Here is a 13,740-nt window from a genome sequence, read left to right as displayed (position 1 = left end):
ACGGAGGCATTTCTAGGGGAACCCTGGACTCCTCCACCCACATGGCCCCAAAATGGATGTTGGGATGGAGGTGGTGATGGGTGGAAGAAGCGCCTGTCCTCCCCATTCCCCCGTCAGATGGGGGAAGACCCAACAGAGATGGATTTTGCCCCAACATCCAGTCACTCTGCTCACAGATGCCGGATTTTTCCCCCCACAAAACAATGGAAATCCTGGGCCTACATCTTATGTCCTTCAATGGTTTTTCTTTTGTTTAATTTATTTAGCTTTGGGACCTGTGATTTCTCTCTTCAAATCCAATCTTAGCCAAAACTCTAATTTTATATAACTTAATAATCTGACTAAACTCTCTGTGGCTGGTTGGCACAGTGAATATTCCAAGAATATAAATGGATATTGAAACGAGCAGATTGTCCCAGATCTGAAGCAGGAAACAGGTTCCACTGACTGAGACAACATGCCAGTGTGTTACACTTTATTTGCATTTTGCTGATATTAGACCTCCAGAAAGTTGGTAAGTCACAGAAGGAGGAAAATAAAAATAGCTCTGCAATATAGTCATCATTAAAACAAAATAACAGCAGAAGATGCTGGAAACACTCAGCAGGTCAGGCATCGTGGAGAGAGAAACAGGGCTAACGTTTCGGGTCGATGACCCTTCGTCAGAACTGGAGAAGTAACAGATTTTTAAGCCAATTTTTAAGCAAATTTCATTCACTTTGCTTCCAATTTCCACCCTTCCCTCAACTTCACATGTCTGACTCTTCCCTTCCTCGACTTCTCTGTCTCCATTTCTGGGGATAGACTATCGACAAACATCCACAATAAGCCCACTGACTCCCACAGCTACCTCCCACCCTGTTTCCTGTAAGGATTCTATTCCATTCGCCCAGTTTCTCTGTCTTTGCCGCATCTGTTCTGACAATGCCACCTTCCATACCAGTGCTTCTGATGTGTCTTCCTTTTTCCTCAATCGAGGATTCCCCTCTACCGTGGTTGACATGGCCCTCGACCGTGTCCGTTCCATTTCCCGCACTTCTGCTCTCACCCCTTCCCCTCCCTCCCAGACCCGTGTCCTCACCTTTCACACCACCAGCCTCCACCATTTCCACCACCTCCAGTGTGATCCCACCACCAAACACATCTTCCCCATCCCTTTCAGCATTCCGAAGGGACCGCTCCCTCCGCGACACCCTGGTCCACTCCTCTATCACCCCTAATACCCCTTCCCCTTCGTCCAGCACCTTCCCGTGCAAGCGCAGGAGATGCAACACCTGCCCTTTTACTTCCTCCCTTCCCACTGTCCAGGGCTCCAAACACTCCATCCAGGTGAAACAGCGATTTACGTGTACTTCTTGCTATTTAGTATACTGTATTCGCTGCTCACGATGCGGTCTCCTCTACATTGGGGAGACCAAATGCAGATTGGGTGACCGCTTTGCGGAACACCTCCGTTCAGTCCGTAAAGGTGACCCCAGGCTTTCGGTCACCTGTCACTTTAATTCTCCGCTCCACTCCCACTCTGATCTCTGTCCTCGGCCTCTTACACTGTTCCAATGAAGCTCAAGGTAAGCTCGAGGAACAGCACCTCATCTTTCAATTAGGCACTTTACAGCCTTCTGGACTCAACATAGAGTTCAACAATTTCAGACCATAACCTCGGCCCCTATTTTATTTATTTTTATTTTTTCTTCTCTCTCTCACATGACAGCTGTTGATGATTCTGCCATTGCCATTTACACTTCATCTAGAGTCATATTTTGTTTTGTATCTGTTCCCATTGCCAACTCCTTTTGCCTTGCATCATCATCCCTTTGTCTTTTAATCTCTCCTGCCTTCCATCCTATCACAGACCTTCCCTTTTGTTCTTTCCTCCCCTCCCCCCTTTCCTTGCCCCTGCACTTGCTTAAAAATGTTACTTCTCTAACTTTTTCCAGTTCTGAGGAAGGGTCATCGACCTGAAACGTTAGCTCTGTTTCTCTCTCCACAGATGCTGCCTGACCTGCTGAGTATTTCCAGCATTTTCTGCTTTTATTTCAGATTTCCAGCATCCGCAGTATTTTGCTTTTGTATTAGTTATTAAAACAATTAGCTAAGGGAGTGGTGTTCATCCTGTAATGGTTGGCTAATAAAGCAAAACTCACGGGACAGAGAAGAAAGGCAGCGGAGATTTCCAAATCCAAGTCAACTCAAACTGTTGATTGTAGTGGGAGGGGGAGGGGAGGAGCGGTGTGACAATTGTGTTACAGGCACCCCTCCCCACCCCCATCCCGGCTAGGCAGGAGTAAAGTTGTCCAGGGTTTCTGCTCCTGACAGTTATCGAGAGATCCCTACTCGAGGAATGTTAGAACAGGGCAGGGGAGAGCCCACTGCATGTTTTAAGGAAGATTTGAATGAAGAGGTAATAGTAGACAAGGGTAATGCAGTAGCTGTAATTTATCTAGATTTTCAAAAGGCCTTTGATAAGGTAACATATAATAGACTAATGAATAAGGTCAGAGAATGTGGAGTCAGGGGACAAGGAGCAGGATGGATAGCTGGCTGGCTTCAAGACAGAAAGCAGAGAGTAGGGGTAAAGGGTAGCTATTCACAGTGGCAGAAGGTGGGTAGTGGTGTTCCACAAGGATCAGTGCTTTATATTAACGATTTAGACTTTGGAATCAAAAACACAATTTCTAAATTTGCAGATGACACCAAATTGAGGGGGGGGGGGATAGTCAATACTGAGGACTGCAACAAATTACAGGAAGACATTAATAAACTTGCAGAATGGGCATATAATTGGCAAATGAATTTCAACACAGATAAATGTGAGGTATTACATTTTGGTAGGAAGAATAGGGAGGTCACATATCACTTGGAGGGTGCGAGTGTTGGTGGGGTGGAGGAGCAAAGGGATCTCAGAGTACAAATACACAAATCACTAAAAGTAGCGACACAGGTTAACAAGGTCATAAAAAAGCAATCCAAGCACTAGGGTTTATTTCTAGAGGGATAGAATTGAGAAGTAGGGAAGTTATGTTAAACTTGTATCGAACCTTGGTTAGATCACACTTGGAGTACTGTGTACAGTTCTGGTCCCATATTATAAAAAGGATATAGTGGCACTGGAGAGGGTGTAGAGAAGATTTACAAGGATGATACCAGAAATGCGAGGGTATACATATCAGGAAAGGATGAACAGGCTGGGTTTCTTTTCTCTTGAAAAAAGAAGGCTGAGGGGTGACCTAATAGAGGCCTTTAAAATTATGAAAGGTTTTGATAAAGTGGATACAGAGAGAGTGTTTCCACTTGTGGCAAAGAGCATAACCATAGGCCATCAATATAAGATAGTCACCAAGAAATCCAATAGGGAATTCAGAAGAAACGCCTTAACCCAAAGAGTGGTGAGAATGTGGAACTCGCTACCACAGGGAGTGGTTGAAGCGAATAGTATAGATGCAGTTAAGGGAAGGCTAGACAAGTATATGAGGGAGAAGGGAATAGAGGGTGACGCTGATAGATTTAGATGAGGAAAGTGTAAGGGGTTTTAGATCACAGAGGTTTCTCTCTCTAGAGGCCTCTCTCTCTTGCACAGTAAAACCGTGAGTGGCTCGACCCACTCGCCCCTTAGATTCTATACGCTGGACTTTGGGGCAGGAACTACAATGTAGAGAAAACTCTTGTAGACCAAGTTTGATGAAACGAAATGAAATTTTATTCCATAAGGAAAAACAAATCAAATGCGAGCAAATAAGAGGATACATGGGAGGGAAAAACAAATCATAACAATACAATACTAGCTAAAATAGATACAGGCATATTATACTTTACAGAAGTCATCATGAAATGGGGAAACACACGGAACATCGAGGGACAACAACTCATGTTAATTATACCCAAAATGACCACCCCCTTTAACCTATCTAGATCCGATTATGAAGGGCCAGAAACATGCTCACCAGTCCAATGGGAAAAGTATAGAGTTTTGAAGTCTTGTGTTTTGATCCTTTCAGGCGTCCTGTCTCCACGTGGTTAGTGGAGCCCCAGCGAGCTGCGCCACATCTCTCTCTCTCTCTCTCTCTCTCTCTCTCTCTCGAGGTGAAGGACACGGACAGGCTGGATACTGGCGAGCCTGGATGTCGGCGGAGTCGAGGATCGTCTGCTCGACCCCGGTCAGAGGAGCCTCGGGCTGGCCCCCTTTTTCCCTTCTGTAGTTTTTTTGTTGTCTCTTCTCCCGAGCCGGAGTGGGTCGATGGCCTCCCGTTTCGTCAACGGCCTGGGGTTGGTCGATGATCTCCCGATGTTTTACCCCGGGGCGGGACGCCGGCTCGAACCGTCTTCTTCTCCTTCTCCTAGCGATGACGCCACCGATGCGATGGTAGCACCACGATGACTGTCTTTGTTTCTACCCCGGGTTCCCCAGATATACTTCTCAGGAGAAGCCTCTTTCTCCCGCCCAAATCAGGTTAGTCTTTGTTTAACATTTGGCGGGCTTATCGCACAGCGGGGTAGTTATTATATTTTAAAATACTTTGGGATGGCCGGTAAAGGGCCATCTCTGGTCTGGAATGACCTTCATTGTTTTTAATGTCCTGGTGATGTCCTTAACGGGTCCTTGATGCTCTTCTCATGAATATGAAACTGTTCCCTTTTGTCTGGGTAAACATTTAGATGGCCTTTATCTACAGGCCGATCTTGACTGGATCTGCATCCAATCTATATGTATATGTGGGTGTCTGGTTTCGTTCTCTCAGAAACGGCTTCCAGAACTTACTGTGGGCTGAATCCACAAAGCTGTCTGAGGACTGCAGGAACCATTTTAAAGTGTCCCAATAAGTTGGTCACGGGGTCTGGTGGCCATTTTGAATGCCCCTTTTTCCTAGGCTTCTTTTAAAACAGTCTTTAAAATCATGGCCTCTTCTGCCATTCGACCCTTTATAATATAAAGTTCAATTTTGCGAATCCTACAAAAGACGGGAGGAGGCTCGAGTACAGCATTAACGTCGGCATGGACTGGTTGGACCAAATGGCCTGTTTCAGTGCCATATATCCTCTGTAATCCTAAGTAAAATATTTCAGAGGAAGATACAGGGCTATGGGGAGAGAGTAGGGCAGTGGGATCGCTTTTGGATTTCTCTAGCAAAGACTTGATGGGCCAAATGGCCTCCTTTCCGTGCTGTAAACATCTGATGTTCTAGAAGAAGAGAAAATTGGGAAATAGGGGAAATGAAAAAGAGTCAGAATTGTAAACTTCTATAAATAGTCCATTGGCACATAAGAACATAGGAACATTAGGAACTGGAGTAGGCCATTCAGCCCCTCGGGCCTGCTCCGCCATTCAATTACACCATGGCTGATCTGCACCTCAACTCCATTTACCTGCTGTTGCTCTATCTCTATCGATCTCGGTTTTGAAAGCCCCAATTGTCCTTGGGTTCCATCAATTATGGAATTCACCCTCCTGAATGATGGGGGCTGAATAACGAATCTTCCCCAAACTTTGAACTGCACTCATTCAAAAGAAACTCTCCTTATCCCTTGTCTTCCTAGTGAACAACCTATTCTGCTGTTGGTGACTATGATGCTGATCCACCAAAGCAGGAGAGCTGCATAATTCACTCATGGATTGTGTATTTACAACAATAATCACATTAATATAAGTGCCTTATTGCATTGGCCGCAAAATCTCTAAGTGCGTAACAATTTTTTTTCCTCAAGTGACCATTGCTATGGAGCCAGTCTATGCTTGCAACACCCCACAAACAACAACAAGATGACCGACCGTTTTTTTTCGTGGTTATGTTGGTTGAAAGTTAGAATGTTGACCAAGACATCAGCAGAATGCAGTAATACCATGTGGTCTTCAATATCCATGTGAGAAGGAAGACACCACCTCAGTTTAACATTTCATCCAAAAGGTGGCACCCCCGACAATGCAGAACTCCCTCAGCACCGTGACAGAAGAAGAAAGAAAGAACTTACATTTATGTAGCCCCTTTCATGACCTCAGGATATCCCAAAGCACTTTACAGCCAATTAAGGACTTTTGAAGTGTAGTCACCATTGTAATGTAGGAAACGTGGCAGCCAATTTGCAAGGTCCCACAAAATAAGAATGAGTTAATGACCAAATCATCTGTTGTGTGCTGAAGTGGTGGCTTAGATGATGTATTTATGAGCTATAAATTCCACCTGCTGGATTCTGCAGTTCCATGGGTTCCTGTACCTCTCTGTTAAGGTCAGCCTTGCCTCTGAGTAACAGCCTGTGGCTTCAAGTCTGACTCCAGTCCAGAGACTTGAGCATGTAATCCAGGCTGCCACTCCCAGTGCAGTACTGAGGGAGTGCTGCACTGTCGGAGGTGCCGTCTTTCGGATGAGACATTAAACCGAGGCCCCGTCTGCCCTCTCAGGTGGACGTAAAATATCCCACAGCACTATTTCAAAGAGGAACAGAGAAGTTCTCCCCGGTGTTCTGGCCAATATCAGTAATGCCAACTCTCATGATTTAATCACGGGACACCCGATTTTTAATGAAAATTCAGCCCAATTCGTGATCTCGCGATTCACCTCAGAAAATTCACAATTTTAAACTTCGTCTGCAATATTGTTGAAACGCTGAGCAAACCGGAAGTGCGCGCTCTGCCACACACTATACAGCAGAGTCCAACTTGCTGGGCATGCTGGTCATAACACCGTCCAGAGCTGCGCAAGTCTGGCTCGGTGAGAACTGTATGTGTCGCAATGTACTTCTTTGCACCATTCACCTATGCACGTGCACGAATTGGCAGCGTCAAGGAGTGTGATCTGGTGGCAGAGTCAAGGAGTGCCATTTGGTGAGGGTGAGACTTGGGTGGGGGGAGGAGAGATGCTGGAGAGTGACAGGGAGATGGGGTACAGAGAGGAATGGGGGGAAGATGGAGATAGAGAGAGATAGATTGGGAAAGAGTGACAGGGAGGCACAGAGAGAGAGATGGGAGAGATAGGCAGAGAGATGGAGGTACAGAGAGAGAGAGTGTGAGTGATGGGAAGAGTGACAGGAAGAGAGAGAGAGATGCGGGTACAAAGAGAGGAATGGGAGAAAGAGATGGAGGTAGAGAGAGGAAAGGGGGCGATGAGAGTACAGAGACAGAGATGTGGACGAGTGACGGGGAGAGAGGTGGAGGTACAGAGAGAGGAATGGGAGAGAGAGATGAGGTACAGAGAGAGGAAAGGGAGAAACAGGGAGAGATGGGGGTAAAGAAAGAGAGGTCAAGACTCAGGGGAGGAGGAAAAAGATCGAGACCAGTGGAGGGGGGAGAGAGAGGGATGGAGATGTGAAAGGAAGAGATTGCTGCGGCCGGGGGGAGAGGAGTGTGGGAGAGATTGGGGGAGGGAGAGATTGAGACCAGGCAGGTAGAGAGAGGAGTAGGCACTGAGGGCAGGAGATAGTGAGATAGAGGGAAAAGAGGAAAGGGGAGACAGAGATGAGAGAAAGAAACTGAGAGGTAGTGGGAAAAAGACTGAGAGACTGGGCAGAGCGATTGACGGAGAGATTTGAGGGAGAGAGAATGGAAGAAGGGGGCAGAAGAGAGAAACCAGAGGGTTTGGGGAGCGAGGCTTGAAAGAAAGACTTACATTTATATAGCGCCTTTCATGACCACACGAGGTCTCAAAGTGCTTTACAGCCAATGAAATACTTTTGGAGTGTAGTCACTGTTGTAATGTGGGAAGGGGGAGAAAGAAAAGGGAGAGAGACATAGGGGGCAAGGGGAGAGAAGAGAAGGAAAAGGGAGGAGGTTGACGTATGGATGGGGGGACAGGAAAGAGGAGGACGATGAGGAGGGTGTTCAAGTTTTTAGGCTGCACCAGATGGTTTTCTTGAGTCCAGTGACAGAAGTTATTCCTGCAGGTCAGCCCACTCGCCCATCTTAGACTGGGTATTATGTAATGAGAAAGGATTGTTGTGCGAGGCCCCTTGGGGAAGAGCGATCAAAATATGATAGAATTCTTCATTAAGATGGAGAGTGAAGTAGTTGACTCAGAGACTAGGATCCTGAATTTAAATAAAGGAAACTATGATGGTATGAGGCGCGAGTTGGGTAGGATTGATTGGGGAATGTTACTCAAAGGGTTGACGGTGGATAGGCAATGGCAAACATTCAAAGATCGCATGGATGAACTACAGAATTTGTTCATCCCTGTTTGGCATAAAAATAAAATAAAAAGGTGTCTCAACCGTGGCTAACAAGGGAAATTAGGGATAGCATAAGATCCAAGGAGAGGACATATAATTTGGCCAGAAAAAGCAGTAAACCTGAGGATTGGGAGCAGTTTAGGATTCAGCAAAGGAGGACAAAGGGATTAATTAAGAGGGGGAAAATAGAGTATGAGAGTAAGCTTTCAGGGAACATAAAAACTGACTGTAAAAGCATTTATAGATATGTGAAGAGAAAAAGATTGGTGAAGTCAAGCATAGGTCCCTTGCAGTCAGAATCAGCGGAATTTATAATGGGGAACAAAGAAATGGCAGGCCAACTAAATACATACTTTGGTCTATCTTCACAAAGGAGGGAACATAGGGTCTAATGAGAGGGAGGAACTGAATGAAATCAGTATTTGTAGGGAAATGGTGTTAGGGAAATTGACGGGATTGAAGACCGATAAATCCCCAGGGCCTGATAATCTACATCTTAGGGTACTTAAGGAAGTGGCCCTAGAAATAGTAGATGCATTGCTGGTCATCTTCCAAAATTCTATAGACTATGGAACAGTTCCCATGGATTGGAGGGTAGCTAATGTTACCCCACTGTTCAAAAAAGGTGGTAGAGAGAAAACGGGAAATTATAGACCGGTAAGCCTGACATCCGTAGTGGGGAAAATGCTAAAGTCCATTATAAAAGATGTAACAGCAGTGCACTTGGAAAACAGTGACAGGATCGGACAAATTCAACATGGATTTACAAAAGGTAAATCATGCTGGACTAATCTACTGGAATTTTTTGAGGATGTAACTGGTAGAATAGATAAGGGAGAACCAGTGGATGTGGTGTATTTGGACTTTCAGAAGGCTTTCAATAAGGTCCCGCATAAGAGATTAGCGTGTAAAGTTAAGGCACATGGGATTGGGGGCAAGGTACTGACTTGGATAGAGAACTGGTTGGCAGACGGGAAGCAAAGAGTTGGAAAAAACGGGTCTTTTTTCGAGTGGCAGGCAGTGACTAGTGGGGTACCTCAGGGATCGGTCCTAGGACCCCAGCTATTCACAATATATATTAATGATCTAGATGAGGGAACTTGATGTAATATCTCCAAGTTTGCAGATGACACAAAGCTGGGTGGGCGTGTGTGCTGTGAGGAGGATGCCGAGAAACTCCAGTATGATTTGGACAGGTTGGGTGATTGGGCAGATGCATGGCAGATGCAGTATAATGTGGATAATTGCGAGGTTATCCACTTTGGTGGCAAAAACAGGAAGGCAGATTATTATCTGAATGGCAATAGATTGGGAGAAGGGGAAGTGCAACGAGACCTGGGTGTCCTTGTGCACCAGTCGCTGAAGGTAAGCATGCAGGTCCAGCAGGCGGTTAAGAAGGCAAATGGTATGTTGGCCTTCGTAGCGAGAGGGTTTGAGTACAGGAACAAGGATGTCTTGCTGCCATTGTACAGGGCCTTGGTGAGACCACACCTTGAGTATTGTGTGCAGTTTTGGTCACCTTATCTGAGGAAGGATGTTCTTGCCGTGGAGGCAGTGCAGCGAAGATTCACCAGACTGATACCTGGGATGGCAGGAATGACGTATGAGGAGAGATTGGGTCGATTGGGCTTATACTCACTGGAGTTTAGAAGAATACGAGGGTATCGCATTGAAACTTATAAAATTCTAACAGGACTAGACAGGCTAGATGCAGGGAGGATGTTCCCAATGGCGGGGGAGTCCAGAACCTGGGGTCACAGTCTAAAGATAAGGTGTAAGCCATTTAGGACCGAGATGAGGAGGAATTTCTTCACCCAGAGAGTGGTGAACCTATGGAATTCTCTACCACCGAAGGCAGTTGAGGCCAATTCATTAAATATATTCAAGAAGGAGTTGGATATATTTCTTAAGGCTAAAGGGATCAAGGGATATGGGGAGAAGGCAGGGACAGGGTACTGAATTTGGATGATCAGCCATGATCTCATTGAATGGCAGAGCAGGCTCGAGGGGCCAAATGGCCTACTCCTGCTCCTATATTCTATGTTTCTATGTTTCTAAGTGACTTTATCTGCCAATATCCGGTAATGTAGCAATGCCCGGGGTCAATCCAAACACTCTTGTTGTTGTGATTTGCTGATTGGATGTGACAGCAGCCCTCCCATGTATTTGGTAATAATGGAAAAATAATCCAGTGATTCTCAAACTGGGGTCCGCGCAGGCAGGCTGGTCAACGGCAGAGGGGGAGGGGGGAAAAACCCTGAAACACTCAGCGGCTGTGCAGGTAGTAGGCGGGTGGTGGAGAGTTACACCTGAAACGCTACCAGTGCTCCCAATCCCACTCCAGGAAGAGCAGGGAGGAGTTGTGCGGTGAAGTATTCAACAGGCATGCTGCTGAACCTGTAGGGTTACCTTTCCGCTGAAGGGGTGATAAAAGTTTCCACATCACCGATCACATCAATGTGAACCAGGGGTCACAGTCTAAGGATAAGGGGTAAGCCATTTAGGACAGAAATGAGGAGGAATTTCTTCACCCAGAGAGTGGTGAACCTGTGGAATTCTCTGCCACACAAGGCAGTTGAGGCCAGTTCATTGAATATATTCAAGAAGGAGTTAGATATATTTCTTAAGGCTAAAGGGATCAAGGGATATGGGGAGAAGGCAGGGACAGGGTACTGAGCTTGGATGATCAGCCATGATCTCTATGAGTGATCGTGGCTCCCGTCTCCATGGGAAGGTGTTTTGGATCTTTTTCCCCCATAACTTATCTTTGGTTGGCAGCTGCAAGGGGCCTGCATTGCGTGGCGGTTGTGTTGGGCAACAGGTGGTGATAACCGGTAGGATTTTTAAAAGTTTTTTTGGAAAGCATTTTCAGATGCAGTAATACAGTTTTTGTAAAGAGATGTGACCCGTTCGAGATTAGGCAAAACCACCAATCAGGCTTGGAAACCAAAAAATAGCAATTCATGATTTCCTACCACATCTCATGATTTTTAAGAATTTGCCTCATGATTTATGGGGTTGGCATCACTGCAATATTTATCTCTCAACCAACATCACAGACAGATCATCTGGTCATTATGTCATTGCTGTTTGTGGGAGCTTGCTGTGCGCAAATTGGCTGCTGCGTTTCCCTACATTACAACAGTGACTACGCCTCAAAATACTTCATGAGCTGTAAAGCACTTTGGGTCGTTCTGAGGTTGTGAAAGGCTCGCTGTAGAAATGTAAGTTCTTCCGCTTTGAATGGAGAGCGGAGAGAAATCAAAGGGTTGCTTATTTAGCCAGAGGGTCGCAATTCGCTGACTTTGCCCACCCCGCGTGCACTGAAGTGACTGCTTTTGTTTCATAAGAGACAGAAGCTGAGGTTTTCAGTAAAAAAAAAACCTCCCACCCCAGGGTTAGTGTGTGGCGGAGCGCTCGGTGTAGCCATGTGACTGTGCAATGGCAGCTCAAACAAAGGCTTCAAAGATGAGGCTCCTGCACAAAGAGCAGCCGCTGGAAGCGAGATCTGGTCAGAGAGAGAGAGCGAGAGAGCTCAACTATTCCCTGGCACCGCCCCTTCTCGCAGAGCTGGACAGAATGAGCTGGTACCTACAGTAAGAGAAATAACGCGGATCGACAGCAGTTCGCTCCTGTTTGCAGTTTTGGAATGCTGCACATTTGTTTATTAAGTGTTCCAGAGAAATTTCCCCGCACATTTAAAACGCGGTCGTTTGATAGATAAGGCGTTGTCTAGTTGGGCAGATTTTCAGAATTAATATTCTCTCTCCCCTTCTCAACAAAAACTGGGTGGACCCTGGAGCGAGAGAGAGAGAAATTAACTGCAACAGATTACAGTGATTCTGACACATGGCACAGACTTGATTTTAGTGCCGACTGCATGTGTATAATTACTGCTTCGCTCAGAATCTAAAGAATATTTATTTCCAGAAGGTGATACAATCAGACAGTCTCTGGGCCGTTTTCGGCCTGTGAGGGGGAATAAACAGTCCAAATATAAAATGAGAGGATTTGGAAAAAGTTTGAACATTTCTCACAGAACAGCCGCGGTGATTGTTTCAGATCCAACCTCCCACACCTTTAAATTTTACAAGTTTGCGGTCCCCCCCCCCCCCCCCCTCGCTGTCTATAACCTCGTGTTGTTTTCTGTTGTAGAGCGTCTCCTCCCTCCCAGCTTCTGGTGGTTGGCTCCAGGCTCCTTTATAAAGCGCCTTTGGCTCCCGGCGGATGGACAAGTTGGAGAGGTAGAGGAGTCGGCGGCAGCAGCGGCAGCAGAGGACCTCGGCTCTGAATGATCAGTCTCCCATCGCCAGTTTCTGGTGTTTAAACAGAAAAACCCAGCGAGGACTTCGAGCGGAAAAGGACAACCGAGGAACCATCTGCCTGAAGACTTGGGAGATCCCGAATTCTTCAGCAGCCAGGACCACAGCTGAACTTGAGAGATGCAAACTTCAGAATCGTACCATTAGCAGCCTGATCATCTCCTGTTGCTCCTCTCTCCTTAACAGTTTTTTTCCCTCAAAAATAGGCGCTTTCTTGTCTTGCAAGCAAATCCAAAAAATGAATTCTACTTTCTTCAATCAGACTGTGGTGGAGGAAGGTTTGTTTTCCAGTAAGGGTCATGGTCTGGGGACAGTTCTTGGATGTTGCAACCAGACGGCGGTGACTAGCGATGGCACCCTGAACCTGAATCAAGAGGAGCAGAAACTGTTCATCATGAGAGTGGTGCAGATTGCTGTCCTCTGCGTCCTCTCCTTGACTGTCATCTTCGGCATCTTCTTCCTCGGCTGCAACCTAATGATCAAATCGGAGAGCATGATCAACTTTCTGGTGAAGGACAGGAGACCCTCCAAGGATGTGGAGGCTGTGATCGTTGGCTTGTATTAATTAGCGGCAGCCTCGCTTCCCGTTTTATTTTTAAAGCAGCGGGTTACTCCTGATTGTACATTGACCGCGGAGAGTCGCCCCGAGGACCGGGAGGGGAGGGGGTCCCGGGGCGGCGAAGCGGTGCGGTTAAAAGCACGGATCGGCGGGGCTTTGAGCAAAGAGAGAAAGCGAGAGCAAAGATTGCACGAGAAATAAATCCGTATTTTCTTAAAAAAGAGTTTCTGGGAAACTGTTGGAATTTGCAGAGTGGATGTCTTGCGTCCTGGCTGAGCACGGGGGGGGGGGGGGGGGGGGGGAATTGTGTTGCATGCAGAACCGAGTAAGTCTCAATAATAATTAAACGTTGCATGAAAATATCACACGTAATAAGGATGGGAATGTGACATGGGAGGAGATGGAGCGAGAGGAACGTGGGATCCTATAGTTGGGATCTTAAAGCGAATATTGCATGTGAAGGTAGCTTCAAATCATTCTTTAAAATTTGACATGTAATGTACATGAAACGGACTCCGAACTACAAACATAAAAAAAACGAAACATTTTGTAAGATATTTTCTTGAGAACGAGTTTTTAATCGCATGTGTTTTTTTGGCGAGTCGGTGCCTGTTTCAGTCCCCCAGTCTGTTTTCAGTGTCTGGGTTAGTGTCTTGCAATGAAATTGCGGCATGGTTTATATCGGTTCTCCGGAGAGCCTGTGAT

At 46.2% G+C, this 13,740-nt stretch overlaps 1 protein-coding gene across 1 annotated transcript; it reads left to right on the top strand.

The window, feature by feature from the left end:
* The first annotated feature begins 11,598 nt into the window (after nt 1-11,598).
* LOC147101473 (reprimo-like protein) lies at nt 11,599-13,312 on the top strand. Its single transcript, XM_085966732.1, has 2 exons — nt 11,599-11,750; nt 12,310-13,312. The coding sequence occupies exon 2, from the start codon at nt 12,715-12,717 to the stop codon at nt 13,039-13,041; it is 327 nt and encodes a 108-aa protein (XP_085822858.1). The 5' UTR covers nt 11,599-11,750; nt 12,310-12,714; the 3' UTR covers nt 13,042-13,312.
* Nucleotides 13,313-13,740: the final 428 nt, after the last annotated feature.

Source organism: Somniosus microcephalus, chromosome 24 (genome assembly GCF_052327205.1).
Source record: "Somniosus microcephalus isolate GS21.2 chromosome 24, FLI_Smic_1.0, whole genome shotgun sequence".
Classification (NCBI taxonomy): Eukaryota; Metazoa; Chordata; class Chondrichthyes; order Squaliformes; family Somniosidae; genus Somniosus; species Somniosus microcephalus.
The sequence above is the reverse complement of the archived record's forward strand: the minus strand, read 5'-3'. Positions and strand labels throughout refer to the sequence as shown.

Bases quoted from the DNA above. Each gene is read 5' to 3' on its own strand.
- LOC147101473 (XM_085966732.1), top strand. From the start codon at position 12,715: ATGAATTCTACTTTCTTCAATCAGACTGTGGTGGAGGAAGGTTTGTTT.